The sequence below is a fragment of the Chrysochloris asiatica genome, unplaced genomic scaffold (genome assembly GCF_000296735.1).
Source record: "Chrysochloris asiatica unplaced genomic scaffold, ChrAsi1.0 scaffold00061, whole genome shotgun sequence".
Classification (NCBI taxonomy): domain Eukaryota; kingdom Metazoa; phylum Chordata; class Mammalia; order Afrosoricida; family Chrysochloridae; genus Chrysochloris; species Chrysochloris asiatica.
Window position 1 is genome coordinate 8,991,249 of NW_006408579.1, and position 20,586 is coordinate 9,011,834.

Sequence of the window (20,586 nt, forward strand, 5' to 3'; positions counted from 1 at the left end):
CTATGGGTCGGAACCGACTCGACGGCACTTAACAACAACAACAAAAGCTAAGGTCCAGAAAGATAGTGTGTGAGAACAGGTCTACACAGCCAAACTGAAATTAAATTCCAAAACTCCTAGATTCCCATCTAAGGTTCCTCCCACTATTTCATAGCTATAACTGCCTTTTGGGGTCTACGTTGAAATGGGTATATAAGTTTAAACAAAATTATAGTAAAATTTGTGGCATTGTGGGTTAATACGCCAGACTGCAAAGCCACTTGAATTGCAAGGTCGGCAGTTCAAGCTCACAAGTTGCTCCTTGGAAACCCTATACAGGGTCCCTATGTGTTGGGACCGACTCAATGGCTCTTAACAACAACAACATAGTAAAATCCTACTCTAGCCTGTTGCTTTACAAATGAGCTGATGGTGCCCATTCTTTCTCTGATGGCCAATGACATCAGTGTTTGTTTTGCAGTGAGTCGGTAAAGAAGCAGTGGGCAACCCCAGTAGTGATAGTGGTATCCCCAAGCTTCTTCCTTGGCAACTACACACAGCAATCTCAGCCATCAAACCACCGTAGCCTTGAGCTCTGTGACACTGGATATTAGTGTTATTTTAGATTTTTATGCATTATTTCATATAATTTGGTAGATTCAATTTTGAGTCTGGAAGACCATAAACTTTTACACATATGAATTAAAAATTCCATCTTTGGTTTACACCATTTTGGTTTACAAAAGTTTTCATAGGAACACTACTTTTGGATTGCAGGGGGAACCTGTGAGATATATCAGGTGCTGAAGACCAGGGTTTAATTGATTTCTATATTATAGTTTTCTATTTTCTGAAAGTGTTTTCTCCTCTTTAAATCTAAACAGTATGCTTGGGTTTACTTTTTTCACATGTACACAGAGACATTCTATCAAATAGCTTTGGAGCAGAGGATTTTTACTCCTTGAAAGTCTATAACCTACATGAACACAGCAGCAGCATCAAAAACAGAAGTTCAAATCTACCGTACTGTTTCAGTTATATGGACCTGGAAGCATGTATTTCACCTACTTTCAGGATTGTTGTAAAGTATCACAGCAATTTAGAATAAGTCAGATAAGTTTCTGAGCTTATTTCAAACCTTTTATAGTTTTGCAGGCCCAGTCCTAGGAAAGGAAAAAGCAACTATATAAGTGGGAGAGAGAGTAGAGTGCTGATCCAACAGAAAGTTTTCTGTGCAAAAGGATAGACTTCAAACTAAACCCAAAAAACACAAAAGCAAAATTTACCAGGTTATAGCAATAAGTGAACTTGTACAATAAAAGAAGATAGAATAATCATGTAATACAAGTTCTCCCTGAATTCCTTTCCTGAAATTGTTATCAGGCCAAGTTTGAGTTAGGAGAACTTTAGCCTTACTTCCATGAGACTCTTGGAGCCATCTCAAATTATAATAATAATAACAACAACAATGGTGAAAAAAGAAAAATTCTATAGTTGTTGTTGTTGTCAAGTGCCATTAAGTCAGTTTTGACTCATAGGGACTGTGTATAGTGTTTTCAAGGAGTAGCTGGTGAACTTGAACCACCAATCTTGCAGTTCAAACTGACTTTGCAGTCCAGCGCATTAAGACACAGTGCCACACCAGGACTCTAAGCTCTACAGTACAGATGTTTAATTTATGATAATTAAAAAGCTATGAAAATATTACAATCTTCAGTTGGAATAATTGATAATCTATTGTAAGAAACATCACTGATTGAATTCAACCCCCAGAAACTTGCTTTTAGTATTGTAGAAAGGAAAAAACAAATCTTTAGTGAAATTTCACTGTCGTTGTTAAGTTTAGTGCCGTTGAGTCAATTCTGACTCACTGCCACCCTGTGTAGGGTTTCCAAGAAGCAGCTGGTGAATTTAAACTGCTGACCTTGAAGTTCAAATTGACCTTGTGGTCCAGTGCTTATCCTATAATGCCACACCAGGACTCCAATAACCTCCTGTCAAATGCCCCCATTTAAGTAAACCAAGTATCCAGTTTCATTAATCGTCTCTTAGTTTTATTAAGTTTCCTAGTGATCTGTTCCAGACAGCTGATCTGTAGACCATTCTTTTGCCATTACTTTCCAATTGTTGCTGTTGTTGTTGGTAAGTGCCATCGTGTCAATTCCAACCCATGGTGACCCTGTATAGGATTTCCAAGGAGCAGCTGGTGAGCTTGAACCACCAACCTTGCAGTTCAAACGGCTTTGTAGTCTGGTGCATTAACCCACAGCGCCACACCAGGACTCCAATTAGACTGTCTTTACTCATTCCTTCCTGCATGGAAATTCTGGAGCACACCTTGACTCTTAGGTAAACCTCTATGTCTGTCCTTCCTACAGATCCTCCCACTATCACAGAATCCAAGAGCAATGAAGCCACCACAGGGCGACAAGCTTCACTGAAATGTGAGGCCTCTGCAGTGCCTGCGCCTGACTTTGAGTGGTACCGAGATGACACCAGGTATGTGCCAGACTTGACATACACCATTCCTTTACCAAGTGATCCTACAGACCCAACAATTCCTAACAGTAAAACCAAACGATTGGAATTATGTAGACTTATAATACCAGACTGTTGCTCTTCCATATTCCGTTATCAAGACCTTTGGGATCTGTATCTCTTTAACTGAAGCACAAAAGCCTCCAGGTAAACTGTAAGCAGTGAAGTAGGTAGTTTTCCATTTGCATGCTTTTCTTGCCTAGAGCGGACACTCACAATGGAACTCAGTTATTCCTGCTCTGTTGATGAATATTGTTTCTGATAATATGGGAATGCACAACTAAGTCTGAAATTCAGCAGGGAGCAACAGTCTCTAGCTTCTTCCTTTCTCTCCTTTTGTTTTTTTACATTGTGGGGAAGAATTACTAAATTAAAAATGCCGCCAGTGTTTCTTTGTGCTCTTCTGTTTTTGAACTCTTAGGATAAACAGTGCCAATGGTCTTGAGATTAAGAGCACGGAGGGCCAGTCCTCCCTGACGGTGGCCAACGTCACTGAGGAGCACTATGGCAACTATACCTGCGTGGCTGCCAACAAGCTGGGAATCACCAACGCCAGCCTCGTCCTTTTCAGTAAGTAGGCAACAAAGCAGGGCCCAATTGCACAGAATCAAGTTTATTAAAAATCTCACTTGGAAAACTTGAAAAATAATTTTCTTATCTTTTAAAGGTAAACTACAAAATAAGAATAAGGTCATTGAAACAAAACACAAGAGTTATCATTCCCTATGCACAATAGGAAATTTACAAATGGAGTAACCTCTCTCTACGCCCTGGCTTATTTTGGATAAATGCATTGTTTTTGGTTGTTTTGTTTACTTGTTTTTTTTTCCCCCTGGTTGCTTAAACTGCAAGAGTATCCATCAAACCCACATAGCTTTGGTGATGTTCTCTTTAAGAAGCTGAGGAGGTACAAGACGTGAGGGTGCATGTATGGCAGTTTAAAAAATGGCAGTAATGAGAGTGATTGAGGGAGAAATATTCAGTGAGAATAGACAAGGTGCTGGAAGAAAGGGGAACTGGAAAACGAAAAGTGTATTTTTAACAACCCAGGAGGAAGGGTGGAATGACTGATTAAAACCCAATATAAAATCTGGAGGAGAAAAATTAGTTGCAGAAAGGTTTCCATATGACAGCAGGCGACAGGATTTTTTCTGGTACTTTTTTTTTTTATGAACAGACATGGAAAGCTAGGAAAGAAGAACATTTCTGAAGCCCAGAGAAGATTCTGAAAGCAAATTAGGATGGGATCAATCATTTCAAGTTACTTATATTAGTAGGACACTCCATGTTGAAATCTTGCTCTTTAACGGCAAGTTACAGTCAGGTCCTTGGCTCTCCTGCCTTTTGGGCCCTGCGGCGATGTACATAGAAGTAAGGACCTTTAAGAGACAGACATATGATGGGTGGGCTCAGAGGGAAATGATAAAATTTGCAATAGAATATGCATAGGAAAAAGTAAAACCAACAGGAAGGTTAGCACATAGTTGGCCTGAAAATTTAGTATGTGAACTTTTAGACCACTGTTTTATTTTTTAATCTGAAAAATCTATTATTATTATTATTATTGAATAGCAAAGCACTAAGAGTTTTTATTCTGCATAGATTCAATTAGAAATACTACAAATACTGTGACTGGAAGAGATGTCTTTATCTTGCTTTATTCAGTTTAGATAAGCCTGAAAGAAAAAAACAATTTGAGAGTTTTTCTGAAATGCAGTACTAAAATCTTTTAAAACTGCTATCAAGATCAGCTCTACTTACTAAAAACAAACACCACAAACAACTCTAAATTTGGCCTTCAATTTCTCATTTACAACTCTCATTGACTTCAGTTTGTGACAGTTTGATGGGATACAACTAGACAAATGCTGTGTCAATATGAAGTATAAAATTTATATCCTTGTTTACTTGTCTCAAAAGACCAAACCTCAGTGTTCTTTGCTTCGGCTACTTCATCAATATCATCCCCAAGACACTTGAAAGGATATTTATTAAGAAATATAGTTGCCCACTTCATTCCTGACATTAGGGATTCCATTCAAGATTCAGAGGACTCTAAGTTGACCAGTTTAACTGAAGCATATACTTCATAGGAAGGGTTTACAGGGAATGAAAGAGAGGAAATGGGAAAATCAGATCAATTAGAGAAAGTGAGCAATTATAATTTTGCATTCAAGTATATTTTCTTCCTGTCCCATCGAAATTAAGACACATGTGAAGACTATATTGCAAATAATAAATAAAATAATACCCATAAACTGAGAAAGAAGAAGGAAAAAGAAGTGAAAGGATGAGAGATTTGAGGAGAGAGCATGGATTCGTCTTCTGGGTGGAATTTGACCCCCTTGCATTTTGGCTAGAAGAAGACTCAGAAAATTAAGAAATGTCAAGGTTCTTACAGAACTTTTATTAAAAACTGAGAATCAAGAAGCCTTGGTGGCACAATGATTAAGCCCTTGGCTGCTAACCCAGAGGTTAGTGGTTTGAACCCACCAAACCACTCTGTTGGGACAGTATGGGTGATTTGTTTCTGTAAAGATTACTACCTAGAAAAACGATGGGGTTCTACAGTGTCACAATGAGTCAAAAATCTGCTTGACAGCAGGGAACACAACCTTTACTTCCTAGTGGACCCACATAAACTCTAGAGAGCAGTCTACCTAAGCATTAGTACCTCAGCACATAAAGGAGACACTTGCATTGACATTCGGTTTTGAACTGATTTCTTGCCTTATAGGAAAGCTTGAATATTTAGTATTTTATGAAGAATAGAATACTGAAGGTCACTGGATTTCTAAATGAAATGGAGCTATTGAAATTGCAGCAAATTAGTGAATTCTGCCTGTTTTTTAGACCTAGTGCTTACATGCGAGCATTGTACAAGAGGATGTTCTGTTTCTTTTTTTACCACAAATGGAACACCCAACAAGTAAGTTTAGAAGGTGCAATGTTACAGCCTGCATAGTTGGAGTTTAGGCTCTATTGTAGCAAATTTTTACCCAAGCCAACAAAAAAGGAAAAAAAAAATGAGGAGACAAAGAAAGGAAGAAAGAGAGGAAGGCCTGAGGGAAAGAGGAAGACAAAAAGAAAAAGCATAGTACATGTAGTACATGTGTGAATAGATTTCCATTTCTTAGATTCAGAGTACAGTGGGCTTATTGGGAAGGAAGACATTGCAAAAGTGATGGCAGCTATACTTTCCCACAGATGAGGATGGGCACTGGGGTGGGAGGGGTGGGAGGATGTGCTTGGAAGCAGAGGCCTCAGCTGGCCAGCCCTGACCAACAGCACAATGTGGGCAGTGGGATATTCTGCTGACCAAGCCAATTCAGAGCAGATCAGACAGCTGGCAGAGCTCCTGCCAGGGCAACAGCAAGTAAAGACCTAGAGCCAGAGCCCCTGAAGAGTCCATGATTATTCATCATTGTTGGTGGGTCAGCAGAGTTTCAGCCACATACACCACAGTGATGCTGACTGTTCACACAATGTCAATTTTCAGTCACTGAAACATCCTGTTGTCCTCAACCTTATACATAAAAGTACATCTCCACTGTCTATTCAAAAACTGATCCCCAAAGGGGTCAAAGCAATTGAATAAGCATGTAAGAATACATTGTATTCATGATGATTTTTTTCTAAGCCAATGAGAATATTCTTTCCCTTTTGCCGTACTCTCCACACATTCTAGGAGTTCTGGTAGCGTAGTGGTTACGAATCGGTCTGCGAACCTTAAGGTCAGCGGTTCGAAACTACCAGCCGTTCCGCGGGAGAAAGATGAGGCTTTCTACTCCTGTAAAGATTTACACCCTTGGAAACCCTGTACAGGGTCACTATGGGTCGGAACCGACTCAACGGCACTTATCAACAACAACCACACATTCTAATATTATGTTTGTCAAAAACCCATGCCAGTACATCCAAGTAATGTTCTCTGTGTATGTTTTTTCATCCCTGGGCCAGGTACTGCCTTACATAATTTTTCTACACATTTTAATCAAATAGCACAAGGTGTATGACTTCTTTCCTTAGTCTTTGCCAGACAGGAGACTACGCACCACCTAAAAGAGCTCTGGTAGCATAGTGGTTACGAATCGGGCTGCAAACCGCAAGGTTAGCTGTTCGAAACTGCCAGCTGTTTCATGGGAGAAAGATGAGGCTTTCTGCTCCCATAAAGATTTCCAGCCTCGAAAACCCTGTACAGGGTCTCTATGACAGGGTCTCTATGAGTCGGAACCGACTCCATGACACATAACCACCACCACAATCAAATTAATATTTGAATTTCTAAGGGTCGCTATGGGTCGGAACCGACTCGACGGCACTAAACAACAACAACAAGGATGCCAAGAGAAGATCTACTGTGAGAATATACAACTCAGAAGCAGATTCCCAGTTTCCACACTGATGATTGAGCACAAAGGAAACTTATCTTGTTTTAGGACTTATCCTGAATTCGTCCTGGCATTTCATGATATGGACAGAGAGGAAGAATGAAGGTGATAATACATGTTAGTGGAACTTATTATCAAGTATCCTTTACAGGGTAATATGTGGTTCTGTAGGATAGGCACTGAACTGCTAACCACAAGGTTAGCAGCCACTCTCCTAAATCCTACACAGGGTCAATATGGGTTGGAACTGACTTGACAATGCAGTGTGCACAATGGTAAATGCTTCGGATGCTTGATCTCATTGAATCATCATGACAACCTTTTTCCAAATCCAAACTAAACTCACTGCTATCAAGTCGATTCCAACTCATCGTGACCCCACAGAACAAAGTAGAACTGCCCCATAAGTTTTCCTAGGCTGTAGTCTTCACAGAAACAGATTGCCACAGCTTTCTCCCTTGAAATAACTGGGGGGGCTCCTACAGCTGACCTTTCAGTTATTAGCAATTTACCACTTAACCACTGCACAATCAGGGCTATGCCCTTCTCACAATCACTTAACTTTTCTCTAACCCTCCACTAAACAGGAGTTTCTTCTGCAGGGACTGATCCCTCCGGATGACATATCCAAAGTGCATGAGATGAAATCTCTCCATCCTCCCTTCCAAGGAGCATTCTGGCAAGACAGATTGGTTCACTCTTCTGGCAGTTCATGATATGTTTAATATTCTTCACCAACACCATAGTTCAAAGGCACCAATTTTATTTTTGTCTTTCTTATTCATCGTCCAGCTTTTCCATGGATATGAGGCAACTGGAAATATCATGGATTGGTCAAGTTCAATTTAGTCTTCAGAGAGCTATCTTTCCTTTTTATCACTTTAAAGAGATCTTTTGCAGCAGATTTGCCCAATCTAATATGTCCTTTGATTACCTGACTGCTTTTTTTATGGATCCACAATGGGCTTTAATTGTGGATCCAAATAAAATGTAACCTCAGTATTTTCTGTTTATCATGATATTGATTATTGATCCAATTGTGAGGATTTCTGTTTTCTTTCTGTTGAGGCAAAATATATGCTGAAGGCTGTAGTGTTTGATCTTCTTCAGTATGTGCTTTATGTCTTCTTAGCTTTTATTAAGCAAGGTTTTGTAATCTGCATATCGTAACTTGGTAATGAGACTTCCTCGAATCCTGATGCTGTGTTCTTCTTCATGTAGTCCAGCTTCTCAGATTATTCATGAGTATACAGATTAAATAAGTATTGTGAAAGGATGCAGCCCTGATGCTTCTGTATTTTAAACTATGCCATATCCCCGTGTTAGAATTGAATGACTGTCATTTGGTACAGTTCTGCATGAGCACAAATTGAGTGTTTTGAAATTTCCATTCTTTACATTGTTATCCATAATTTGTCATGATCCACACAGTTGAATGCCCTTGCATAGTCTATGGAACCCAGGTAAACACCTTTCTGGGGTCGTCTGCTTTCAGCTAAGATCTATCCAGTATGAACAATGATACCTCTTGTTCATGTCCTCTTCTGAATCTGGCTTGAATTTCTTGCAGTTCCCTGTCAATGAACTGCTGCAACCATTTAAAATATTCTCTTCAACAAAATTTTACTTGCATATAATATCAATGATATTGTTTGATAATTTCTGCATTCTGTTGAATCAACTTTCTTTAGAATGGACACAGATGTGGATTTCTTCCAGTCAGTTGGCCAGCTAGCTATCTTCAACATTTCTTGGCATAGACAACTGAACACTCCATCAGTTTGTTGAAACATCCCATTAATTTCTGGAACCTTGTTTTTCACCAATGCATTCAGGAAAACTTGGATTTCTTCCTTCAATACTATTAGTTCTTGATTATATACTCCCTTCTGAAGTGGTTGAATTTCAACCAATTCTTTTTGGTGTGGTGACTCTGAGTATTGCTCCTGTTTGGATGCATCCTGCATCATTCAACTTTTCATCCATAGAACCTTTCAATTTTACAATTCAAAGCTTGAATATTTTTTCAGTTATTTCAGCTTGAGAAATGCTGAGCATGTTCTTTCCTTTTGGTTTTCTAACTTCATCAGGTCTTTGTACATTTCATTATAACACCTTACTTCTTGAGCTGCCCTTTGTAATCTTCTGTTCAACTCTTTTATTTCATCATTTCTTCCTTTCATTTTAGCTATTATTCTACGTTCAAGAAAAGTTTCAATCTCTTCTGATATCCATTTTTGTCTTTCTGTGTTTTAAATGTCTTTTGGATTTCTTCGTATGTTATGTTTTTAATGTCATCCCACAACTCCTTTGGTCTTTGGTCTATAGTGTTCAATACATCAAATAATCTGTTCTTGAGATGGAATAGATTCAGATGGCATATACTCAAGGTCATATTTTGGCTTTTTGGACTTGTTTTAATTTTCTTCAGTTTCAACTTGAACTTACCTACAAGGAATTGATGGTCTGTCCAGCAATAAGCCCCTGACTTTGTTCTAACTGATGATATTGAGTTTTTCCATCATCTCTTTCCACAGATATAATCAGTATGATTCCTGTGCATTTTATCCAGTGAGGTCCACATGTATAGTCAACATTAATGTTGTTGCAAAAGAGGTAGTTGTAAGGAATAACTTGTTGGTCTTTCAAAATTCTATCATGCTATCCTCAGCATAATTTGTATTAGGCACTCATATTTTTATATTACATTACATGGTTACATTAGTAGCTCAATTAAGTAAGGCTGACCTGGAATTTAAATTCAGGTAGTCTGTGTCCTGAGTCCAGGCTCTGAACCAATACATTACCTAGATATTTGTATGTGGAAAAAATGTTAGATAGATATTTTTTGTAGTTTGGAGATAAGAAATCATCCACTTTATCTCTTCTTTTTTCACTTAATGAGATATATATATATATATATGTCAGCATGATTATGTATCTTCCTACAAGACTTCTGATGCTTCCTACTTCTATTTCCATTAATCCCTACTAGTGTAATGGTGGTTATGTGCCTTGGAGTTGGTTCCGACTCATAGTGACCCTGTATAGAGTTTCCGAGGTTATAAATCTCCTGTGGAACAGCTGGTAGTTTCGAACTGCTGTCCCTGAGTTTAGCAGCCTGATTTGTAACCACTACACTACCAGAGTTCCAGTGTAGCATCCATTATAATAAACAATTGACCTATCTTTGGCATATGTTTTTGAGCTAATATTCCAGCCTAGCGTTCAGTATTTGTCTATAGGAAGAAAATATTTGGACACATTAGATAAGGACAAACCTACTGACTTTTTATTTTATGAACATGTGAGGATTAGTGAAGTATTTTGAGTATAGATACAATGAAATGTACACTGGGCTGTACCATATCTGTGTATAGGAAGAATTTTTAAAATTTCATTTACTTGTAAACCTATAAATGAATAAAATTCATGTACTGCTTAAGCAGTCCAGCACTAGATAAAGTGCTTATAATGGGAGTGCACCCCCTGTTCTGTAGAAATAATTTTAAGTTAGTATCTTAGGGCCCAGAGTATAATCACATACCATTTAATGATACTAGTTAAAAAGTGACAGAACCTCTTAACCAAGTGTTTTTTGTTTTGCCTTTGCCTTTCATCTTCATACCAGACTTTTAAAGTTTTGTTAGGTTTTTTTTTTTTTTTAAGTTTTTATTGTGAATTGGGTGATAGTTTACATGGGAGAACATCAGTTTTACATTCATCCTATCCTATTTTGTTTCATTACAATGATTAGAATCCCCTCCATGCATCATTATTCAGCAGAATTTCTTCCATTCCCTCTGGTTTTTTTGTTTTTGTTTTTGATGTACATCAAAGCACTCAGGAATATATAACCATTTAACCAACCAAACGGCATACCCCACAAGCCTGCCCACAGTCCTTCAACACAGCCCCTCTCCCTCCCTGAGTCCAGGGTCCCCAGCTGCTCCGTTTCTCCACGTTGTCCTCTTCAGCCTCCATCTCTGGTGTCACTGCTTCTCTGGATACGGTCCCGCACTCCGCTCTTCTCCCTTGATGGTCCCAGGGACCTCTGCTTCTGGACTGCAAGATCAACAACTCTCCTACTTTTGTTACAAAACATCTACCTTTACATTTGCAACACTCACAATCAGTCGTGATAAAAATTATTCACTGTTGAACCACAAGAGTCTTATCCCCATCTCCTTTCACTAGCCCTGTTCAGATATGTTGGAAACCACTCAGTGGAGATTCTACCTTCCCCCGCACCCTCTGGAACTAGGCTCCCTCATGAAAGCTTGTAAACCCATCACTTCATGCCTTTGTAGTCCCCCCATTTTGGGTAGCCAACCAACTAACCAGCTATTTTTGAATGCCACATAATAAAACAGTTTGATGTATTATTGAATACTACTGTGGCACTGTGGGCTAATGTGACAGACTGCAAAGTCATTTGAACTGAAAGGTCAGTGGTTCAAGCTCACCAGCTGCTCCTTGGAAACCCTATACAGGGTTGCGCTGGGTCAGAATCGACTCAACGACACTTAACAACAGCAACAATTCACATATAGTTTGAAAAAATAGCTGTAAACTGCTCATTAGAGCTCCCATTGAGTAGATAACAGAAATAGGAGAGCAGTGGAATTGGTTTTAGTTTCAAGAAGAGGCATCGGATATGCTAACTTCAAAGATGGTTGACCATCTGCATTACCTCTAGGAAAATAAAGGCATTTCTGAGTTAATAAGTTGCATACATATATATACCTCCTCTCAACCCAGGCTTTTTGTCCTGTTGCTGTTGTTATATGCCATCAAGTCAGTGCTGACTCATAGTGACCCTACATAGAGTTTCTGAGAGCAACTTGTGGGTTTGAATTGCTGATCTTGAGGGTACCAGTCTGATGCAAAAGATTTTTCATGTGAAGAGTTAATATCCATTTTGCTGTTTCTCATGCAGAATCAGCTAACACCACAACTCTCTCTCCATTTAGCAGATAAGATACCCAAAGCTCAGAGTTCAAAGGACTTGGCTAAGAGCCATAGCCTAAAGCTCTAGGACTAACCTTAGCCCTCTCATACTAAAATTTCCCAATCAGCTGCTAAGCATAGGACCGAGATTCCTGCTGCCTTCTCCTTTTGAATATCTAAAGTTGGAGAACTCATTTTTCAATTAAGTAGTTTATACTTTATACTCTTAACAGGATCCTACGAACTCTGGCATGCAACTATAAAATGATGGAAGAATAAGTATAAAAAGCTTTGCTAGGGAAGTATCTAAGGAATGATAAGTCAGTAGGATGGAATTAAGAGAATGAAAATTACTAATGGGGCATGATGCCGCTAAGATGATGATAACAGGGTGGAGCAAAGACGGTAATAACAGTTGAAAAGGCAATGAAAGGAGGGTGGGTATAATGGTTTAGCAAAATAAATGGTCTCTCATAAGTGAGGGCAGAGTGCATTTATCCATCTGTGAATAGTGTGATGAGAAAATATTAAGCTGAGTCATTTAAACAGTCTGAATAATAACAGTAATAATAAAAACTAAAATACAATAGAGTGAGTATAATATGGGACAGTAGTCTCCAACTGCGACATAAATGCTAAAAGCAGTTTAGCTATTTATTTTCAAAGCTGGAAACTTAATACCAAATAACCAGTGGAGATTTAAACAATTTTTCTACTTGACACTTGTGTAACTAAGACGCAATTGTTCACTGGCTATTATTGACCTGCTGTATTTTAATGTACTTAAGAAACTTTTTTCAGTCAAGCTGAGGAAAGCACACTAAGAAAAGGAGCCTGGGTTTCCTCAGTATCCAGATTTATTGAGTGTTCTAAATTCTGGTAAAATCTCTTCTCTCTAAGTTATGGTATAAGAGGATTGTTGTTGTTAAGTGCCATCAAGTCAGTTCAGACTCATAGCGACCATATTTCTAAGGAACACCTGGTGGGTTTGAACTGTGGACCTTGTGGCTCAAAGTCCATGTTGATCCTACAGCACCACACCATAAATCCAATTTGAAAATGTACATACACATTAATCTTTATGGTTTTCATGTTTGCTGATTTTTATTTCAAATGTGTCTTTATTCAACCAATCTGCTAATAGGAATGTAGAAAATGTATTTTAGTATTATGTTGCAATAGCATTTGGGGTAGTAACTAAGATATTCTCTTCCTAATGCCCCTTTGTACTTTTCTGAAAAAAGCCTCAGTAGAAGGTTTAGAATTAAACCTGGTTATTTTTAAGATAAATGAAGGCACCTAAAAGTCTGAACTTTGTTGAGACATTCAATTTATATGCAGTAGGTAGGGAGTGAGAGAGTTAAGATCCCAGAATTCAAAAGGAAAGTACTTCCTATTATATCCTCAACAGCATATATCATCAAGCAAAAGTGATTGGCTGGTCAAATTTCAGGTAAGACTGTATATAAAAAGAGGGTGAAATTTAAAAAGAGACTAATAAAATTTTATCATACCAAGAAATATATTCCTTTGGCATTACCTTTGTGGTGAACTATAAGGCCGGCAGGTCAAACCCACCAGCTACTCCTTAGAAACCCTGAATAGGGTTGCTATGGGTCGGAACCGACTCGATGGCACTCAACAACAGTGTCAATATTATGGAAGTACAAATCAGAAGGGAAAGTTGAGTTATTATTTACCAAAATAAAATTTTCAGATACTTGGCTTAACTGAAATGTTGTAAGATTCAGTGAGAACAAAGAAGAAATCCATATTTAACAAAGGTCCATATTTCTTGGGCCAAAAAAGTCAAGCCCAGGACAAAGATACATGACCTGAATTTGACTTTTAGTAATATACACAGATCTCCCAAAGATCTGTAATCTTGGTGGTGGGTTTTTCCAGTCAAAGGTAGGAGCCGATTTGTAGTACCTTCATATATTGATGGTATCTTCTAAGATAATTTTTGTTTAAAGTCTCTGTGTTTTAAATTTCACTAATAGCTCTCTTTGATACTTTAGTGTCAATAGGAAGGAAAGAAGAACACTTTGCAGAAGATACAATTATATAGGCATGGAAATTCATGCATTTTAGCATTGTTTGAGTAACTAAACATAAAAATCTGTATTTATAACTGCTCCATGATGCTATTTTTTCCCCTTTAGAGCGTGTTTTACCCACAATCCCCCACCCCATTCAAGGTCAGTATGGTTTTTATCACTGTAGCTTGTTAGCTGGGTCATTCTCCATGATCTATAATGTGTAAAACACACAAAAATGAAAACATACTCAAAATTCACAGACAATAAAAATCTTTTTCCACAACTTAAACCTTCAATAAAAAATCATTCAGTTACTCCCAAACTAGCTGGTAGATATGTAATAGGTCTGTCATCTAATCTAACTTCAAGTCAGTCAGTAACTGGGGAGACAATGCTAAACTTAGAAATCAATTTTCCTTTAGTCGGTATTTATTATAAGTAACTATGATCACATTTCTTAGAACACAGCCACTTAAATTGTTAATCACCTCCAATCCATGCCCTTGCCTCACCAAATACAAATACTCTGACCTCCTTCACATATGGAGGTTGACACAGCCTGAATTTGAAGCCACTGTCATTTACTTGCATTACTGCCAAATCTTAACACAACCAGATTACAAGGACATTATTTTTGTCTTAAAAAGACCTACTATGGGACTTTCCTATTGAAACATAACTATCTAAAAACACATACAAACACACAAAAAAACAGAGTAGACTTTCTGAATTCCTTTTCATAAAGCTCTGAATACTCAAATTAAGTTTTGCTTCCTACATCACATTTAGATGCAAGTTGCAGTTACAACCTCCTAGCTTAAGGCTATTTAAAGGCAAATTGGCAAATAAAATTAAAACAATGCAAAAAAATCTGAAATGAAACCAACCTACCATTGAAATTAAATTCCAGAAAAGTGATTTGCAAATAACACTCAAAGACCTGAGAAAAAACGGAAACTAGGCCATGCGGGACCAAGTGTGGAAAAAATAAATCCAATTAGCAAGATTATCATATACAATATAAAAGAAATGTGCTCAGAATTAAAGGTGGAAAGCAGCTATTTCATAAGTTTGAATTTGGACCATGTTTCATTAATACTTACCTAAACTAAAAAATAGAACAAAATTGGGTGTAAATATTAAAAGTGTCAATAATGCAATGTTTTGCATATGTATGCATTCACATATATAAACTTATTTTAATTATTTTTAAATGAGCATTGCAAAGTTTCAAGGATCAACTGGACAGTTCAATGAAAGATTTACTTTTAAATGTTAATAAGAATCCAACCAGTTTCAGTATAAATGCTTTGATGAACTCTGTTAAACAGAAAACTTGCCTAATGAAATCTGTTTCTTACCCCAGCTATTCAAAAAATGGCTGTTAAAATTTGCCTATTTTTTAGATGTGGAACAGTTTAGTGTTCCTGGAAAATATCCTATTTTAGATTCCTGACATGTCATAATTATTTTAGAAATATATCTTCTATTGCTATAGATACTGACACAATTTTATCATGTTACCATCTTATAAGTATCTTGATGTGACAAACACATACATACACATTTGTCCCAATAACATTTTCAAAAAGGCCATGCTCCATCCAAGATAAGTTTTCTACAGTGTCACTTTGATGCTAGGAATCCTTTGTGTGAGCCATTCTCTAGCCACAAACTCAAATATCTATCATGCATTTTGATAAATGTTCATTTAATGCTGAACAAAGTGAGGCCAGATACCATGCACAAAGGACAGAAGTCGGATATTGAAAAACAGTCTGGATGGAGCTCGTGGGGTTTTGTTGAGCTTTTTATTTTACCATGAATTGAATTTTGATTGGAGAATGACCCTAGTTTGATTTTACGTTGTAGATAGAATATAGTTAATCTCCTTAGATCCAATAGTTTTTAGAGACTGTAGTTTATCGTTCTACTAATACTTGGCACTTCTGCGGGTGAAAATTGAAAAGCTGTTCATTAAGACCTGGGATAGCTGGTGTGAAAGGTTGGTATAAGAAGATAGCCTCTTCCTTAAGTTCTATATTCTTTACAAGAACTTTAACTTCTTAGCGATCAAAATCTCTTTTCTCCTCCTATATCTAATCAAGATGGCAGCCCATGTGAAATGCACTCTTTCATGGAAAGAAATAATAACAATGGGAGTCTTATCCCGTTTTATACTGCCAATTAAGTACCTAGTTATCTATGAAAAGCATACATTACTGTCTAATAAGTCTTGCACAAGACACCTTCATTTAATTAAATCTTAGATATTGTCATCAGCTGTGTGGAAGCCTAAATTTGAATCCTGACGTATTAACATGTGTCTAAGCAGTTGGTTAAAGGACTTCTGGTAGCGTAGTGGTTACGAATCGGCTGTGAACTGCAATGTCAGCAGTTCGAAACTACCAGCGGTTCCACGGGAGAAAAATAAGGCTTTCTGCTCCTGTAAAGATTTACAGCCTCGGAAACCCTGTACAGGGTCACTATGAGTCGGAACCGGCTCCACGGCACATAACCACTACCACTAAGCAGTTGGTTGGTGTAAATGGCTTGAAGAATTTTGAACCAAATTAATTTAAGGTACTCCAAGTATGATAAAGTCATAAAGATCCTTTTCTACCCCTAACCCCATGATAAAAAAGAGAACGCTCTCTCCCACTTCCCAGACTAACAGAAATACATGCTTACTATCAGCTGTTTCCTTGTTAAGATCTCTCATTGGAGGGTCTCCTCCTAACCCCACTTGCCATGGCTCATCAAGCTGACTGGTGAGAAACAGCTGAGTCACAGCAGGAATTCAGTCCTAAACCCCTTCAAGCTGTGATTAAACAAAAACAAGGCTCAATAAATCAAAACCTATTTCCCTTGGGTTTCCTTCATCATATTGCTTGATTTTCTGCAGTGATAAAATAATAACTGTATCTGAAATTGCACCAAAGAGTAATTTGTATTGGTGTGGCAATCAGAAAATTTTAAGTGCCTGCATTCTTTCTACCAAAAGCATAACCCCCCAAAAAAGTTTACTTCCCTACTCCTTAATTTAAAAGAGCTATATAAATAAATGAAATAAATTTGTGTTCCATCCTAGATCTGTTTCTGATAGGTGTTTTTCTCCATTAATTTTAATTTAGGTTTATTTATTCTGAAATGAGTCATGAATTGCATATATTTGCATAACTACCCCTGACTATATTGCTGCAGAAAATCCAATGAATTGTAAAATGAAGAGAGAGGAGGTTAAATGTCGGAGAGAATGCATCTCACTTTCTTGAACTCAAATCATTTCCTGGGGCTTCAGAACACTTGGAAATGATAACATCGCTGGTCCCATCACCCACGAACTCACTTGTACAGAGCCCTTCTACTGTATGAAAACGCATCTAGAAACACCCTCATCGTTAGAAAGACTATGGATTCTGAAGGAGGTGATAAAACCAGCCTCAGAAAGTTAAGTGAACCAGGGGAAAAGTACAAGAACAAGCTTCCCTTGTTGTTTTTGTTTTGTTTTGTTCATAACAGAAGCGAAGCATTCCCTTGAGCTTGGGGCCCTTTGGGCTAAATCAGCCCATCTTCTCCCATCGTCTGCCACTTAAAAAACAAAAACAAAAAACCTGGAATATGTCTCACTTGTTTGCCTCCCATCTGATTATTTATCCCCAGTGAACAGCCTTTCCATTCACTAACCCCGCATGGCAAGTGGGTTTGGGAAATGTTGAGATTATCTTCTAGGCTCAGGCAGCGCACTGGGTTTTTACACAGCTGCTTGCCATTCAGTCCCTGTTTTCCATTGATAAAACACATTGCACATGGCTGGGTTTGCATGATTAATACAGCTGTCTAAAGCTCTCTCTGAAAACAAAACAACCCCCAAATTAAAGTTGTTTTTTAAGAAAAAGTAAGCCCTAAGCCACAAGCAAGATGGACTCATAGAAATATGAAGTCAACCTGGCACATTTCTTCCTAAACGGACATCAGTGTTGTGAAGGTCAGGCTGTAGCCTGAGAACAGACAAAGGAGGAGATGTACCTGTAACTCGCCTGGAATTTCCAGGAGAGGATTTTTAAAATCAGACTCCATTGGGGTGCAAGGGAAACTGGGAGAAAACTCTTGAATACCTCCCATACTAGCAAGGTTACTGGATGACCTCTACAGTTTTATTTCCTGTAGGATATCATCCTCATACCAATAAGAAAAATGCCTCTTTTCAGTTCCCTATTATAATAGCAGTTTCACCTTGTCTAATATTAACAGCAGTCTTAATAACAACAGTTAACACACATGATGAGTTTATCATGTACCAGTAAGGTTTTAGGGACTTTTACATGTTTTTAATTAATCCTCACAACAACCCTAAGAAAATAGCATACACCTTCTCTCACTTGTTTTAATCATGAAAGTGAATCCACATTCCAACATACCTTGCACTGCCCCAGGCACATATATAAAACTGCAGTAGATTAAAAACAACCACAATGTATATATATATCCATTTTAGTTAAATATGTATCTATTTTATGAAGTCTAAACTTCATCTCATTTATTTTATGTATTATAAGAGATTTCTATGAAAGCATTCATCTTTGTAAAACATGAGTGTAGCTAACTGGCATTGGCACATCTAATTTCACACACTCATTCAGGCTGATTTACATATACACCTCTATTAATCATGGATAATTACTAGCATTGTTCTCTGTAATTCAGTTTTTCCAACTGTGAAATGGGAAAGAAATTATATTTTTCATGCCTACAAGCTTCAAGTGGTGTTTAAATAATACATATTTTAAAAAGAACTTAAAGTTCTTAGCAAGAAAGTATACTGGATTTAGAACAATCCTATGTATGTGCACATATCTCTTAAAATTTTAAAAAAGACTGCTATATAAAGATGAAGGAGCTCTGGTAGCGTAGTGGTCATGAATCTTGCTGCTAATCTCACAGTCAGCAGTTCGAAACTACCAGCTGTTCCATGGGAGAAAGAGGAGGCTTTCTGCTCCCATAAAGATTTACAGCCTCAGAAACCCTGAACAGGGTCGCTATGAGTCGGAACCAACTCCACGGCACATAACAACAACAACATATAAAGTTGTGTTTGTATTACCTTGCTTGAATCTTAGCTAGATAAAAGTTCAGCATGACTTCGTGAAATTTTAATGTATTAGGGATTCTGTGGATGTCTGAAATCTCCACACTGCTAACCAACTTAAATAAATATAAATGCATCCCTGAGGTAAACAACATTTTTCATGATTACTTTTTATAAATACTGTAATAGTGCACTTAAGAGGAGCTGCAAAATCCCACAATTCCCTATTGTGGATGTCACACAAACTTTTGCATAAGCACACATGTATGTGTGTACACACACACACTTTTCAGTGGATACAGTTATGCACATTACCACCTATCAGACTAATAAAAAATTATAGACCTTAAGGATCTATGCTATTTGATGGTCAAAAGTTTAAAACGTGTTCTAGAAAGGGTTTTAGTTATTAAGTATGTCTTCCCTTCCCCACTGGCTGACAGAAACAAGGACCATGTTTCTGCTGATACAACTCTGACAACCATGCCAACGTAAATCTGAAAGCAAGATCATTGGCCTTGATGACTCCCCATGAAAATAATTAAGAGTCGGGGAGCTCTGGTAGCGTAGTGGTTACGAATCGGGCTGCGAACCTTAAGGTCAGCGGTTCGAAACTACCAGACGCTCCGCGGGAGAATGATGAGGCTTTCTACTCCCGTAAAGATTTACACCCTCGGAAACCCTGTACAGGGTCGCTATGGGTCGGACCCGACTCGATGGCACTTAACAACAACAACAACAACTAATACCTGATAGTATCCTCTGGCTCCTTCTGAACAAGTCTGTTTCCTCCTGTTTTGTTTTTTACTGCTTGTGAACCAAGTGAAATAGTTGTTCCAATATTTCACCCAGAATCAGTAATTTACCTGCTAATCCTATGGCTGAGGTGCAACTTTAATAGGTGATGTTTTCTTTCCATTTGTGTGCCTTACTATTCCCAACGAACCACTCTTGGTTTTTCTGTGTTTCTCAAACTGTTCTAATTCTCTCCCTGTTAAACTTCACTAGAAAGAATAAATCTGAACGTTTGAGCTTAATTATTAATGTTCATTAATATCTTGTGGCACTGCAGGTTAATGCACTGGACTGCAGGTTGGTGGTTCAAGCTTACCAGCCACTCCTCGTAAACCCTATATAGACTCACTATGAGTCAGAACCAATTCGATAACACTTACCAACAACAGCAATATCTTTAAAGGTCAGCTGTTTGATCCCACCAGCTGTTCCTTGGGAGAAAGATTGGGTTTTCTGCTCCTGAAATTATTAATAGCCTGGGAAACCCTATTTGTTGATGTGGTTAGATGCTCTTTAGTTGGTTCTAACTCATAACAACCCTAAATGCAACATAATGAAACACTACAGATCCTGTGGCACTTAAAAACAACAGCAATAACCACACGGCTTGAAAATGTTACCATGCTTAGGATTTCCATTTAGTTTCAAAGTTGTTGTTATAAGTTCCCATTGAATCTAGTCCAACTCCTGGTGATACCATGAGTACAACTGCTCCAGTTGTATGTTGGAAGCTTAGCTCAGGGTTCAGGGACTTTGCATGGGCTAACATTCATTAAAGAAGTAGTATTACTTAGGGAAAAAA

At 37.9% G+C, this 20,586-nt stretch overlaps 1 protein-coding gene across 2 annotated transcripts in view; it reads left to right on the plus strand.

Moving 5' to 3' along the window:
• Window positions 1-20,586, plus strand: part of LSAMP (limbic system-associated membrane protein) — a 1,036,759-nt gene that overhangs the window by 984,691 nt on the left and 31,482 nt on the right. Inside the window, exons 5-7 of one of the 2 annotated variants that reach the window (XM_006864160.1) lie at window positions 2,358-2,478; window positions 2,939-3,087; window positions 14,024-14,059. In XM_006864160.1, coding sequence (XP_006864222.1) covers window positions 2,358-2,478; window positions 2,939-3,087; window positions 14,024-14,059 — 306 coding nt within the window. The remainder of the gene's footprint in view (window positions 1-2,357; window positions 2,479-2,938; window positions 3,088-14,023; window positions 14,060-20,586) is intronic. The other variant, XM_006864161.1, reaches the window with a different exon arrangement.